Source organism: Centropristis striata, chromosome 1 (assembly GCF_030273125.1).
Source record: "Centropristis striata isolate RG_2023a ecotype Rhode Island chromosome 1, C.striata_1.0, whole genome shotgun sequence".
Classification (NCBI taxonomy): Eukaryota; Metazoa; Chordata; class Actinopteri; order Perciformes; family Serranidae; genus Centropristis; species Centropristis striata.
This window is the reverse complement of record NC_081517.1, coordinates 1,879,935-1,894,480: the sequence shown is the minus strand read 5'-3', so window position 1 is coordinate 1,894,480 and position 14,546 is coordinate 1,879,935. Positions and strand designations below refer to the sequence as shown.

The window sequence follows — 14,546 nt, the reverse complement described above, 5'->3', positions numbered from 1 at the left end:
GAAATTCAAAAAGGTATTTATACAAATACAACAAAACGACGCATCCGCTTTCCAGGCGTCAATGGGTTAATACACTGCGCTCTTATTTTGAAAGCTGCATGTGTTTAGCGACAGGGAGTAAGTAGCTTTTTGTGATTAAAACAACTTTAACCACTACATCAAGAAGTAGGAACGTTGCCAATATCATGATATGCATTTTTTTTTTTTAACCATAAAAAAAAATTCCGATATTATTGTGAACGATATGATATGGCACAGCCCTAATGAGAGCTGATGCTGGAAGAGGAATAATCACTTGTCATGTATACACAGCCAGTGGTTAAATATGTGCGCAGGACAAGCAGTAACATGACAAGAGCTTTCAAATTCCAACGAGGTCTGCTGGCATTTTTTTGCCTTGGCTGTAATTCACTCACTTCCCATTGCCCCGCCTCCTTTCCCCTCCTGTCCCCTCCTCTCTCAGGTAGAAGAGTAAACGCCATGGTGGGAGTGGAGAGCAGGTCTGAGCAGGTGAGGGTGTGATCCCTCTCCGATTGGTCCACACACAGACAGACGGCTGGACTGATCGAGGCTGTCGGAGGAAGGAGAATGGCTCGAAATGTTAACTTTGACCTGAACCACCCTCTCATGGAAGCTGGACTGGAGTAAGTGTCTATCTCTTCATGTTCCTCCTTTTTTCTTTCTTAGTTTCTGTTTGGTTTGCTGTTTCAAGCTGTCGGCTCACCTAGCGCTATTTACCGTTGAGGCTGGGAGGAAAATAAGGAACCGAGATAACAGGATTAGTCTCTTTGATGCCTTGTTCAACACTAAACAGGAAGGGCAGATCATAATAATGTACACAATCTGTACAATGTACAGAGTTCAGTGGCTTTTATTTATGTTTTTAAACCATGTGACCAACTACTTATCTCCAGTTCATTGTCTTCTTAAAAAAGACCAGTGGTGGAAAAAGTATTCAGATCCCTTACTTAAGTAAAAGTACTAATACAACACTGTGAAATTACTCCACTACAAGTAAAAGTCCTGCATTCAAAACTTACTGAAGTAAAAGTACAGAAGTATCAGCATCAAAATGTACTTAAAGTATCAAAAGTAAAAGTACTCGTTATGCAGAATGGACCCACTCAGATTGTTTCATATATTCTAAAAATATATTGTTGGGTTATTATTTTTGATGCATTCATGTACGGACCGCTTTAATTTTCCCAAGGTAGGGCTCATTTTAACCACTTAATATACTCTTATGATGTTCAATTTAAAAAAGCAAATATTTCATATTAATTATGTTTTTATGTTAAATCTTGAACTGAAAAGTAACTAAAGCTGTCAGCTAAATATAGTGGAGTAAAAAGTACAATATTTGCCTCAAAATGTAGTGAAGTAGAAGTATAAAGTAACATAAAATGGAAATACTCAAGTAAAGTACAAATATCTCAAAATTGTACTTAAGTACAGTACTTGAGTAAATGTACTTAGTTACATTCCACCACTGAAAAAGACTCATTTGTTTGGTTGAAAGCATGTCTGAATATGTGTGTGTGTGTGTGTGTGTGTGTGTGTGTGTGTGTGTGTGTGTGTGTGTGTGTGTGTGTGTGTGTGTGTGTGTGTGTGTGTGTGTGTGTGTGTGTGTGTGTGTGTGTGTGTGTGTGTGTGTGTGTGTGTGTGTGTGTGTGTGTGTGTGTGTGTGTGTGTGTGTGTGTGTGTGTGTGTGTGTGTTAGCATTGAGTCTATCTCTATGAGAGTGAATGTTTCTTCTGCTTCTGTGTGCTCCTCTTCTTGTGCTATCTGTGTAAAAGTGCTGAGTCAGGATCTGAACCTGCTGTATGTTCCTGCTCTTGCTTTAAAACAAAAACAATCAGTCTGGTTGGTTTTGAAAATGCATCCAGACACAGAAGGCAATCTGGGCTCTACTGCCCACTGAATACTTCACAGACTCTTCCTGAGCAGTTTGATTACAGTTTCCCCCCATGAGACTAGTGGTGACTGAGTCAGAAGGTCATGGTGTTTAATCTGGAGTGTTGTCAGTGGCCAACAGGCCTCAGGGCACTTTGGATCTAAATCAAAGTGTGTCTTTGAATCTAATCTGTATTTCTGTGCATGTATCTCACTCTTTTTCTGTCTTTGTATCTCTACTTGTGTCTATGTGTCCTTGTGTTAGGAGCCCCATAGATGAGGATGGTGTTCATGACTCATTCAGCCAGCTGATAGCGGAGCAGAGTCAGAATGGAGGATTGTCTGAAGCCTTCGAGCTGCAGCAGCTGCAGAGACAACTGGATGAGGAGGGTCGAGGTACTTGTATTGGTGATCAGGATTTTGGTTTTAGTGATATTGTGATACGGCTTAACCCTTGTGCATTCTGAGGGTTTTTTTTACATTTTTTATTCTTTAGTTTTTACATTTTTGTCCTTTTCGGTATCAAGAAGACATTCCACAAGGGTTAGATGCCTTTTTCTGTTCTTAAAAGCTAGAAGTGCTAAAAAGTGCTACACTTTTTAAACTCTCCTATAGGGCTGGGCGATATGGCCCTAAAAGAATATCATGATATTTCAGGCTATTTTTGTGATAACGATATTCTTGACGATATTAGAAAATACTTTAAAAGACATAGAAAATATGATTTTTTTAGTCTGTATAAATAATAAAAAAATCTAAAATGTAGTTTGAAGTGCAAATCTCAACAGTGGCCAAATACAAAAAAAATTACTCTTGACTCGAGTATGAGCAAATAATAAAAAATAACCATTTAGGGGTTCCGGGGGCATATTTTAATGAAATTTTGTAAAGGAGAATAAAGGTTCTTGTATGTTTTATTTAAGGCATCTTATTTTGACAGTCTTCTTGTAAATTCCGTGGTGGATTCTCTTAACACACTGTGCTCTTATTTTGAAAGCTGCATGTGTTTAGCGACAGCTTTTTCTGATTAAAACAACTTTAACCACTACATCAAGAAGAAAGAACGTTGCCAATATCATGATATGCATTTTTTTAACCATAAAAAAAATATACCGATATTATCGTGAACGATACGATATGGCACACCCCTACTCTCCTAACTCTTTTAGCTGAGTAATATGGAAAGTAAAGGTGTCAATGTAAACTTCTTGGCCATATTGGCCATATTGCTAACATCACTCAGGGCTCCAGACTAACTTTTTGCATTGGTTGCACTGGTGCCTAACTTTTTTTTTTTTAGGTGCACCCAAATTTTTCATTGCTCTGCCATTAGCACCATAAGGTCACCTTTTTATCGCTCTCCATAACTTTCATATAATGTGAATGACAGACGTCGCTTCACGTGACGCTTCGGAGGAAAGGACTTCTTTTTTCTCTTCAAAAGTTTCCTCTCTCCGTCTCCGCGCTTCACCTCCATGCGTCTCTCCATGCGTCCCCGGTGGGCGGGACTAAGACGCAAGTGAGTGAAACGAGGACGCAAAATAAGAGCTTTGAGAGAAACCCTATGAGTGCGAGTTCAGTCACAGGGGAACACAGAGAGATGATGCGCTTGAGAAATAAATTAATGTTTTCACCAGGGCAGCGTCAGGTGCACTGGTGAGACCTAGAAAAATTATTAGTCACAGGCCCCGTTTACACGAGGACGCTCGCGGGTAAAAACGACAAAATATTTTATGGGAAGTGCCTTTCGTTTAGACGGTGACGGCGTTTTGGGGGCTTAAAGACGCAAAAATCTGAAACCACCTTCCAAAGTGTAAAAGTGTAATCCTCTCCTCCGTAGCGTGTCGTCTACACTGACAAGACACAAAACTCTGATCTGATCTGCTCACGTCACGTATGTGTTTACGTCACATACATGCTCCAGGACAGGAAATAAAGAAACGTGGGATTATTTCCATGGTGGGACCTTCAAGCTGCTCTGGCAGCTCTAATAAACTTACAGGAGTCTTTCCACCAAATGTCCAGGATATGTACAGATAGTATTAGTGAACAGAGAAGGATCTGGAATTACCTCCATCACATTCTGGATGCAGCGATTGGTGGGAGGAGCCAGACGGCTGTGAACGAGACCTGGGAGATCTAGTGATGGAGGAGAACTTTGTGGAAGGAGTAGCTGATAGAAATGTGTGGCGGGAAAATTTCCGCATGCCCAAAGATGCTCTTATGGCTTTAAGTGATGCCGCCTGGCTGCATACAATCCAATTTCACACACTTTTGCGTCACCGTATGCAGCAGATTTCCTCCTGAAAACGCTCGTCTAAACAAGGAATAAAAAGTGAAGACGCGACGCCACTTTTGCGTCTTCTGTTCAGACCGTCCTCGTGTAAACGTAGCCACACTCCTAAAAAATTTTGGTTGCATGTGTGACCAAATTGGTCACACCCTGGAGCCCTGATCACTACAAAAACAGATTTTATTTTGCCAGCAGTAGCAATATTTTTCATGTTTTTTTCCTTCTAATTCCACAGACAACGTGCCCTACCTGTCCAGCCCTGGGCGAGAGGTGAAGGGAAGGATACGGGGGCGAAGGGACGTAGAATGGGAGGGTGAAGAAACACAGGCAGACCCCCTCGTAGGGGAACGATGGTCCTCTGCAACCATGAAGATCCTCTCCTCCATGCCCAGTCGCACTATTGGTGAGTGTTGCAGAAGGCCAGTGGAAATACTGGTGCAGGTGTAGAAAGGATTTGTAGTTTATAAAGATGTTTTTAAATAATTTAGACATTTAGTCCTGCTGCGCAAATGGGAGCACAAACTGTTTAGGCATTATATACTACAGTGGTACTACACTGATAGGTGCCAATAGATAAAACAAAATAGTAATAATTTTTGTAAAATATTTCTTTCAGCTTGGCTCATCAGTGACACAGCTTAATGCCATAAGCTCCTGCAGTGTGCTGTAGGACTGAACAGTTTTGTTTCTACAATGTTTTAACATTACTAAAATGTTTCAAGCTCCTCTAAGGCAGCTATTCTCAACCTTGGGGTCGGGACCCCAATTGGGGTCGCGAGATGATTTCTGGGGGTCGCCAAATCATTTTGGAAGTCAGCTCTGTCTCCACTGTGTTAAAGTGTTCATGTGTTTTAGTCTTTTTGGCCATTTTGTTTCTTTTTTTGGTCATTTTGTTTCTTTTTTGGGTCATTTTGTGTCTTTTTTGGTCATTTTGTGTCTTTTTTTGGTCATTTTGAGTCTTTTTTGGTCATTTTGTGTCTTTTTTTGGTCATTTTGAGTCTTTTTGGTCATTTTGTGTCTTTTTTTTGGTCATTTTGTTTCTTTATTGGGTCATTTTGTGTCTTTTTTGGTCATTTTGTGTCTTTTTTTGGTCATTTTGTGTCTTTTTTGGTCATTTTGTGTCTTTTTTTGGTCATTTTGAGTCTTATGTGGTCATTTTGTTTCTTTTTTGGGTGATCTGAACTGTGCGTGTGAGATTGTGTTCAGTGAGCGGGGGTCGCGGACAACATGCATGTTAAATTGGGGGTCGCGACTCAAAAAGGTTGAGAACTACTGCTCTAAGGGTTCAGATAACTCACATCACTCTTGGTTTGTTGAAACACACAGGAAACCCTGTATGTTCTTTAAGTTGTCAGTGGCTTACAGGACCAAACCTCACCAACAAAGTCAGGTCCTGTGTTAGCACACTCAGTGCTGCAGACATGTTGAGAAAGAGTTTTTTTTAAAGCAGAGTTTCATGAGGAAGCAGTTTGTCTGTTATCTTCCTGTCAGTGTCTGTGGCTGGTCAGGTGCCTCAGCTGTTGTTTGAAGATGACTCCTTAGCTTTTATCTGATATATTTAGCTGTGACACATGACATATTTGGTTTAAACCAAATCTTTAACCTCAAAGTTAGAGTGCAACAAATGACCAGTGCTTCCTGTTTGCAAACAACCATGTTGGCCACCTAAATTTAGATATATTGCACTTTCTTGTAAAAACAGTTTTGTTGTCATGTGGATCGATTTGTTTAAATGATTTATACACCTATTTGATCCAAGGTTATAATAGTTTTGGATTTTTCATTAGTTTTAGTTTTAATTTTGTTGTGAATTTTTGTTTTCAAATTCAGTTCGTTTTAGTTAGTTTTTAGAGTGAGTTTTCTAGTTTTAGTTTAGTTTTTAGTTTTTGAAAATGCTTAGTTTTAGTTCAGTTTTTATTAGTTTTAGTTTTTTTGTAATGGGCTATGTGTTGGGTGCGAGATTCAAAGAAGTCATAATAAATGTTTCCTTTATTTCCTTTGGTTTATCATCTCAGCCCCAATAAGGTTATTAACTCTTACAGTTCTGGGTGTTTTGAATTTTGGTTCTAGTGTAAACATCCCAGTCTCAGTAAACATATTCACCATGTGTTACATGTTCAAATAAATACACTGAATTATGAATGAAAAAAGTTGACAAAAACGAAAACTAAGGACATTTTCACTATAATTTTAGTTAGTTTTGTAACCACACAATACAGTTTCAGTTAGTTATGGTTTTTTTAAAACTCTAGTTTTTATTTTTATTTCAGTTAACAAAAATGTTTTTTCAATTCTAGTTTTCGTTAGTTTTCGTTAACTATAACAACCTTGATTTGAAGTTGGTTGGACTAGCAGTCTTTTTTGCAAAAAAACAATTCACTAAGTCTGGGATGTCCCTGTTTCTAAGGAGTTATGGGCCTGTTCATAAAATGCAACATCCCTGGTTGTGTCATTCAAAGCTATAGAAAGAGTAGAGCTAGATATAACCAGTCCTGAAGCCATAGTCTTTGGATGCAGGAAGTTGCCTTTGAGACGTTAAACGCTGCTGCTTCCATCTCTGAACAGTCCGATCATCCTTCTCTGTAGGTCGCAGCAGAGGAGCCATCATCTCTCAGTACTACAACAGGACCATGCAGCTCCGCAGACGGAGGCAGAGCAGACCCGCCATCAGAGACTTCTCTCGATCCGCCAGACCGAGCATACGAGGCTACGGCATGGAGGGAGACACTACCGACGCAGAGGGAGCAGAGGGTGAGGAGAATGATTAGTCTAGACGGAATTGTCCAAAAAGTGAAAGTGAGGAGCATTTATGGGTACAAGTCAGGAACCGGCCTACTTTACTTATTTCAAGGGTGCTGAATCCCAAAAAAATGGTTCCCAAGCGAAATTTTGAGTTTTTGACCTTCTCATTTGCATATCAATGTGGCGGCCAAATTGCCCATCTTGCTCAGTTGTTGGACCATTTTCCCCAAGTTTTTTTGTAAGTAGGCAATCAAAGATGAGGAAATTAAGTTTCTGGATCTATAGTCTAGAGTCAGAGCAAGGATATAGTGGAGGCTCAGTGTCTTTTTTATGTATATTTATATATATGCAGAATACCAACTTTTAAGGTGAAATTAAGCATTATTTGTGTGTTTTTTTTAAGGCCGACATAAATATTCAATCAATATCACTTTTAAATGTTCCAGTTGGTATTTTGCATACATATATATACATAAAAAAGACACTGAGCCTCCACTATATCCTTGCTCTGACTCTAGACTATAGATCCAGAAACTTAATTTCCTCATCTTGATTGCCTACTTACAAAAAAACTAAGGGGAAATGGTCCAATCACTGAGCAAGATGGGCAATTGGCCATTTGATACAAACTAGAAGGTGAAAAACTCAAAATTTCGCTTGGGAACCATTTTTTTTTGGACTCAGCACCCTTGAGATATGTAAGGTAGGCCGGTTCCTGACTTGTACCCATGAATGCTCCTCACTTCTTATAGAAGGCCTTTATTCTGAAATCCGTCTAGACTAGATCTGCTTTATGTATTAGAATGATCTGCACTGATAAAACATGAGCATAAATAAAAAGTCATCTGTGTTTGACAAGTTTCTAACGTTAGTGACTCTGCCCCCGCTGTGTGTTACAGTGAGTAAGCGGGAACGTTTGGTGAACAACCTGCAGAACCTGTCAGTGAGCGACAGAGTCCGGATGCTCCGAGCGATGCCTCTCAGCGTGGCTGAGAAGAGTGAACTCAGGTAGACGTGCTCCTTCTTCTCATTATTCCTGTTTTCATTCATTGTGTTCTTTATGTAGAGTCTGAATTTCTGTGTTTCTCTGTTTTCAGGAGGCTAGCTCTACAAAAAGAGAAGGGCACAATTTCTGGCAGTCGGATTCCCTGTTGCAGTCAACTCAAATATTACATCATCATTGTGAGTCACTTGCACCACCAGAAACATCCTGCAGTGTTATATACACCTTCTGTGTTTTCCCTTCACCACTGACTGTGTATTTACACACCGTACCAGACTTTTACCACTTTTAAATTAGTGCTAGCAACTTTCGCTGGAAAAGAGTTAGCAACACTGGTCAAAAGTATACGGCTAGATATTGAGCATGCTGCCCTTGTATTGAGCTGCAGTGCCGTTTTGCTTAAAAAAACATCTGCAGTGCATGAAATAAATGAATGAAATGAGATTTGATTAAGACCGTATCGTTGTCAGTGTTGCTTACAAGTACAAAAGCAAATGTTTGTTTGCAGTGGAATTTATTAAGTGCATAAAAGTATCAATTCAGATGTATTTAAACATGCAATGACTGATTTTGCAAGTGCAAATGAAGGTAGACACTAGGACTGACACATCAACTAATCTAACTCCAATCCACTTTATTTGTATTGCACAATTTTAGCAAACACAAGGTTTCCAAAGTGCTGCACAACAATATATAGATAACACGATAAAAAGAGATGAAGGAAACAATAGAACAGTAAAATATAATAAGATAAAATTAATTAAAATAAAATAAATGAAATGTACTGCCCGCACAAAATAAAATATGCATGTATACACATAAATTCATAAAATCATAAAATCAACACTATGTGGTGATAAAAGCCAATGAGAAGAGGTGGGTTTTGTTTGTTTTTTCAAAATATTTTTATTGTCAATTTTCAGAGTGACAAATAACATACATACACAAATAATAAAGATAATAATAAAAGGCAATTAAATAAAAATTAGACACAAACTATGACATATCAAAACAAAGTATACACAATATAATGTCAGAGTCGAACTTAAGTCCACTTAAGTGTATCAAATGTCACAATAGGTACATTTCAAGAACACACGATAATAATAATAATAATAATAATAATAAATAAAATAGAAATATAGGTGAATAAATAAATGAGACAAAAAAAAAACTTGACAAATACCATAACATACCAAAACAAATTACAAACAAAGAGGCACAGTATAATGTCAAAAGTGAGTGTCCACTTGAGTGCTCCAGGATCTCCATACACCATAGAATTTATGTAAGTTGCCGGATATCTCGTATCTCAGTTTAGGAGGGTTTTAAGAAGAGATTTAAAGTGAGAGAGTGAGGAGGCCGGTCTAATGTGCAGCTTTAAAGTTTTGGAGCTGCAATGGCAAACGCTGGTTCCTCTCAGAGCTTCAGCTCCAGGACCCCAGGAAGACTAGCGAACTGCCATGGCACAAGCTAATGGGGATCCTTTAATAAAAACAAAAGAAAACTCTCGGCAGGAGCAGCTGGTCAGCTGACCCGAGAGACCGGTTGGTGGAGTCTGGCTGTAGCAGCTCAGAGAGATAATATAAGGTGGAGCAAGGACATTCAGAGCCAGGCGGGCAGCCAGTACAATGAAGTTAAAATACGTGAAATCTGCTCATTCTTTGTTGTGCCAGTTCTTGTTCAAGTAATCTAAAGTAAAATAGATTTTGTTCAAACTTTTCTTTACAGTTTATGAAATACACTCATTCATGGTTAAATAATTAATAAGATGGCAGACATCCTTTTATTATAGTATATATACAGTACAGTACCAAAAGTTTGGACACACCTTCTCATTCAATGTGTTTCCTTTATTTTCATGACTATTTACATTGTAGATTCATCAAAACTATTAAAGTAATGATGGCCACTTGTTTCTCTTTACTTAGCTGATTGGTTCTTGCCATAATATGAATTCTAACAGTTGTCCAATCTGACTTCTGCACAACACAACTGATGGTCCCAACCCCATTAATAAGGGAAAAAATTCCACTAATTAACCCTGACAAGGCACACCTGTGAAGTGAAAACCATTTCAGGTGACTTTCTCATGAAGCTCATTGAGAGAACACTAAGGGTTTGCAACTCTATCAAAAAAGCAAAGGGTGGTTACTTTGAGGAATCTAAAATACAAGACATGTTTTCAGTTATTTCACACTTTTTTGTTCAGTACATAATTCCATATGTGTTCATTCATAGTTTTGATGCCTTCAGTGAGAATCTACAATGTAAATAGTCATGAAAATAAAGAAAAACGCATTAAATGAGAAGGTGTGTCCAAACTTTTGGCCTGTACTGTACAGTATAGCCACTGTAGTGGGTATTGTGGCCATAATTATGATCTGAGTAGTTTGGATGACTTGTGCTGACGATATCATCGTGATGTTTCTCTGTGGACATTAATCATAATATGATAATATTATGCCAATTTGATAGACATCCTCCACCCCTGCCAGAGGCATCCTACTGCTTGTGGATGAAGCTACGTTTGACTGGAGAGATTAAAGAACCAGTAGCTGATAAAGTACTCGGCTTTACCTTTTGTCCACAGTGTGATAGTTTATATTTAATCACCACATCAGCTTTGACATAATGACCTCATTAATATGAAACCACAGAACACTAAAACACGTAATAAGAAAGCACAGGGATGTTTTTTCTCTCAGGCTATAATTGGGTGTCAGTGTATATTTCCTGTGGGTGTTATCTCAGTGGTGCAATCGCTCTATTGCCCAAACATTTACAGCCATGAGGCCGTGAGTCACACGTCTCAGACTTTAAACAACTAATGTGACTACTCAGCTGTACTGCTGCATTGTGACCCACTTTAGTACAATGTGGATATGTTTCTGTGTCACTTTTCATTCTTTTTTTAAAACAATTTATTTATCAACATTTTTTCATACAGTTTACAGCATCAGTAATGGCAGTAGAACTTCAAATTCCACCCAAACCCACCCCCCTCCCAAATCAGGCCCCAAAGGCCAACTCTTGCCTTAATCCCTAATAATAATAATAATAATGAAAAATAAATAAATAAAATAATAACAATAAAAAGGATAATGATAACAGTAATAGTAAAGTAGATGATAGATAAATACAATACAGAAGTAACTAATAGAAAAATAAATTAAAATCATAAAAAATATAGTCACTTTTCATTCAAAGAATAATGCTTAATCATGCAACATCAGATAAATGATTGTTGATTTAGTTTAACCAATGGTTTCCCCCCCCAGGGCATGAGGCAGAGCTGGTACGGCTGGCTGTCCTTCCTGCACTCCCTGCAGCTCTGGCAGGTCGGCCTCAAGAGAGTCAGCGGACGCTTCGGCAGCGGAGTCATGTCCTACTTCCTCTTCCTGAAGACCCTTCTGTTCTTCAACATCTTCCTGTTCCTGGTGACTTTTGCCTTCATGGTGCTGCCTCAAGCAGTTCACCCTCCACCAGCGCTCCAAGCCAACCGCTCCTTTAATGGACTGGAGCTGCTCACTGGAGTGGTGAGTTGTTTGCTCTTATGACGTGTTATTGCGACACTTCTTACGTGTTATAAGGGCTCAGTGTTTATAACACACTAACCACATCTTTGCTGTTTGTTGCTTTTGACCTGGACGATGAGTTTCCAGTAACAAAGACATCTTGAACCTGTTAAAACCCACCTGCCTGCTAGCAATGAGTTTCCCTTTATTTATATATATATATATATATATATATATATATATATATATATATCCTTTATTTAACCAGGTAAAAGTCTTGTTGAGATTGAAAAATCTCTTTTCCAAGAGAGACCTGGCCAAGAAAGCAGCATAAAAAGTGACAAGTTACAAGATTTAAACACAGTTATCATAAACAATTAAATACAATTAAATACAAATCCAGCCATCACAACAACAGTGAAGGAGCCTCAGTAGAGACTCATACGGAGCAGTCACACCGACCAAGAGAAATTATTTCCTCATCCTTTAGAATTTACGATTTAAATTCACAGATTGTGATCTTCTCACTGGAGTGGTGAGTTGTTTGCTCTGGTGACGTGTTATTGCGACACTTCTCACATGTTATGAAGGCTCAGTGTTTATAACACACTAACCTCATCTTTGGTGTCTGTTGCTTTTGACCTGGACGATGAGTTTCCAGTAACAAAGCCATCTTGAACCTGTTGCCTGCTAGCAATGAGTTTCCCTTTATTTATTTATTTTTTTAAACTTTGTTTATTAAGTTTTTTTCACAATAAAACACAGACATACAGGAACACTCAGAACAGAATCCCCACCCCAAAAAGTAAAAATAAATATATACACTACTGGTCAAAAGTTTTAGAACACACCAACTTTTCCAGAATTTAATTGAAAATTATGCAGTTTAATGTCTCAGTGTACTCTGAAATTAATGCACATTTGCAACATTTAAAATTCTTTATTGAGCATGATAGTGTTTTGAAAGTAAAAAAAAAAGATTCAAAATCACATTTTATGTTGGACTAAAGGACTAAAAAAAGACACAAAATGACCAAAAAAAGACACAAAATGACAAAAAAAGACACAAAATGACAAACAAAGACACCAAAAGACACAAAATGACTTACAAAGACATGAAAAGAATTCAAAAATGGACAAAATAGCCCAAGACTCCATAGAGTTAAGTTGCTAACCCATTTCTTGTTCCCTGAAAAAGGCCTACTTGTATAATTCTGAAATGTACATTATCTTTCATGCTAAGCTAGCACGGTTTCAGAAACTAGAGGAAGATGTTAACTTGCAAATTAATTTCCACAAACAGGATTGGTGTAAAAAGGTTTAGTGGAATTAAATTAAATCCCCCCTTCATTGTTTTCTTATTGTTACTGTTACTTCACTTCAATATTTGAGCTTCATTCTGCAAAATGCTTTGACACTAGAACGTTGTTTTAACGTTTATCTGCTGAAGGGGCAAAGTTTCTCTGTGCTCACCTTAAATCTGAGTTAAACGTGTTCTAGTACCAGCAGGATATTCTGACATCGCAACTAGTTTTGAAACCAATTATGGTTAAGTATTCGACTTACACAAGTGTGATGTGAGAATTTAAACAACCTGTAAACACCATTTAAAATATTAATATAGAATCACCCACTATACCACTAAATACTGTGTAAACATACAGTGTAGTAATGTGAGAGCTGTGTGCAGCCAATGGAAATGCTTTGAATTACATGTACAGCTCCTTTCAAACGTCACGCACACTGAGAATAAACTTATCAGTCAAATAGAAGACATCCTGTATTCAACAGTTATAAACCAAAAATATTCATATATTCATTTTTCAAAGCGGTAGAAGGAGTAGAACCAGTTAATTTAGTGGGGAAACCATTACAGATGGAGTTTGGAGGGCTTCATATTATGGAAAACTAAGTAACCAAACTCTCTTTGTAGGTTTTGACCTGTTCAAATATTATTAATTTGTTTTTATGCAAATGTATTTTGCTGCATAAATGCCTGTCTCCTTCTGTCTCAGGGCACTTTCACTGACTCAGTGATGTACTATGGATACTACAGTAACTACACACTGCATAAGAGCTGCAGTGATGATGGTGGAGAGCAGAATGACTCCAATGGAACCAGCTCAGACTGTTTGTCCAAGGGCCTCTCTTACAAAATGCCCATTGCATACTTTTTTACCATAGGAGTGGCCTTCTTCATCACATGCATCATCCTCGTGTACAGGTACGGACAAACATGCAAGTCTAAACAGAAACTGTACTAACAACACTGGTTATAATATCTCATGAAGTGTTTTAATGTGCAATTTCCCAACAGCATGTCAAAATCATTCGGTCAGAGCTTCCGAATCGACAAATCTCACAGTATCTTGGCCATGAAGGTCTTATGCTCCTGGGACTTCAACGTCATTAAGAAAACCTCCGTCAAACTCATGTCAGAGAATATCTGCACCCAGCTCAAGGTACATGGAAACAATTTACAACAACACATCCAGTGGCGGTTCTAGACCAGTTTTACTGTGGGGGCCAAGGAGGGGCCAGTGTTTAATCAGAGGGGCACATTAGCACATGGAAAAATGGCAAAGATGATATTTAAGCATTCAAAATCTTTGAATGTCTTTAAAAAGACACAAAATGATCAAAAAAGACACAAAATGACCAAAAAAATACACAAAATAACTAAAACAGACACATAAATAACTAAAAAAAAGACACAACAACAGACACAAAATTACCAAAAAAAGACACAAAAAAGAAACAAAAAGACACAAACGACCAAAAAAGACACAAAATGAGAAGACAGAATAACCAAAAAAAACCCACAGAAGACATAAAAATTAAAAATTAAACATTAACTGTGGGGGCCAAGGAGGGGGCCAGTGTTAAATCAGAGGGGCACATTAGCACATGAAAAAATGGCAAAGATGATATTTAAGCATTCAAAATCTTTGAATGTCTTGAAAAAGACACAAAATGACCAAAAAAAAAGACACAAAATAACTAAAACAGACACAAAAAAGACACATAAATGACACCAATGACAAAAAAAAGACACAAAATGACAAAAAAAGACACAACAACAGACACAAAATTACCA

The 14,546-nt window shown here is 38.0% G+C and overlaps 1 protein-coding gene across 2 annotated transcripts in view; it reads left to right on the top strand.

Annotated features, from left to right (window-relative positions):
- Positions 1 to 14,546, top strand: part of tmc6b (transmembrane channel-like 6b) — a 33,618-nt gene that overhangs the window by 8,488 nt on the left and 10,584 nt on the right. The window contains exons 2-10 of one of the 2 annotated variants that reach the window (XM_059345302.1): positions 464 to 644; positions 2,159 to 2,289; positions 4,422 to 4,589; positions 6,773 to 6,937; positions 7,828 to 7,936; positions 8,026 to 8,110; positions 11,213 to 11,470; positions 13,465 to 13,673; positions 13,767 to 13,911. In XM_059345302.1, the coding sequence (XP_059201285.1) occupies positions 589 to 644; positions 2,159 to 2,289; positions 4,422 to 4,589; positions 6,773 to 6,937; positions 7,828 to 7,936; positions 8,026 to 8,110; positions 11,213 to 11,470; positions 13,465 to 13,673; positions 13,767 to 13,911 (1,326 nt within the window). In that variant the 5' untranslated portion in view covers positions 464 to 588. Of the gene's footprint in view, positions 1 to 376; positions 645 to 2,158; positions 2,290 to 4,421; positions 4,590 to 6,772; positions 6,938 to 7,827; positions 7,937 to 8,025; positions 8,111 to 11,212; positions 11,471 to 13,464; positions 13,674 to 13,766; positions 13,912 to 14,546 lie in introns of those variants that run through there. The other variant, XM_059345371.1, reaches the window with a different exon arrangement.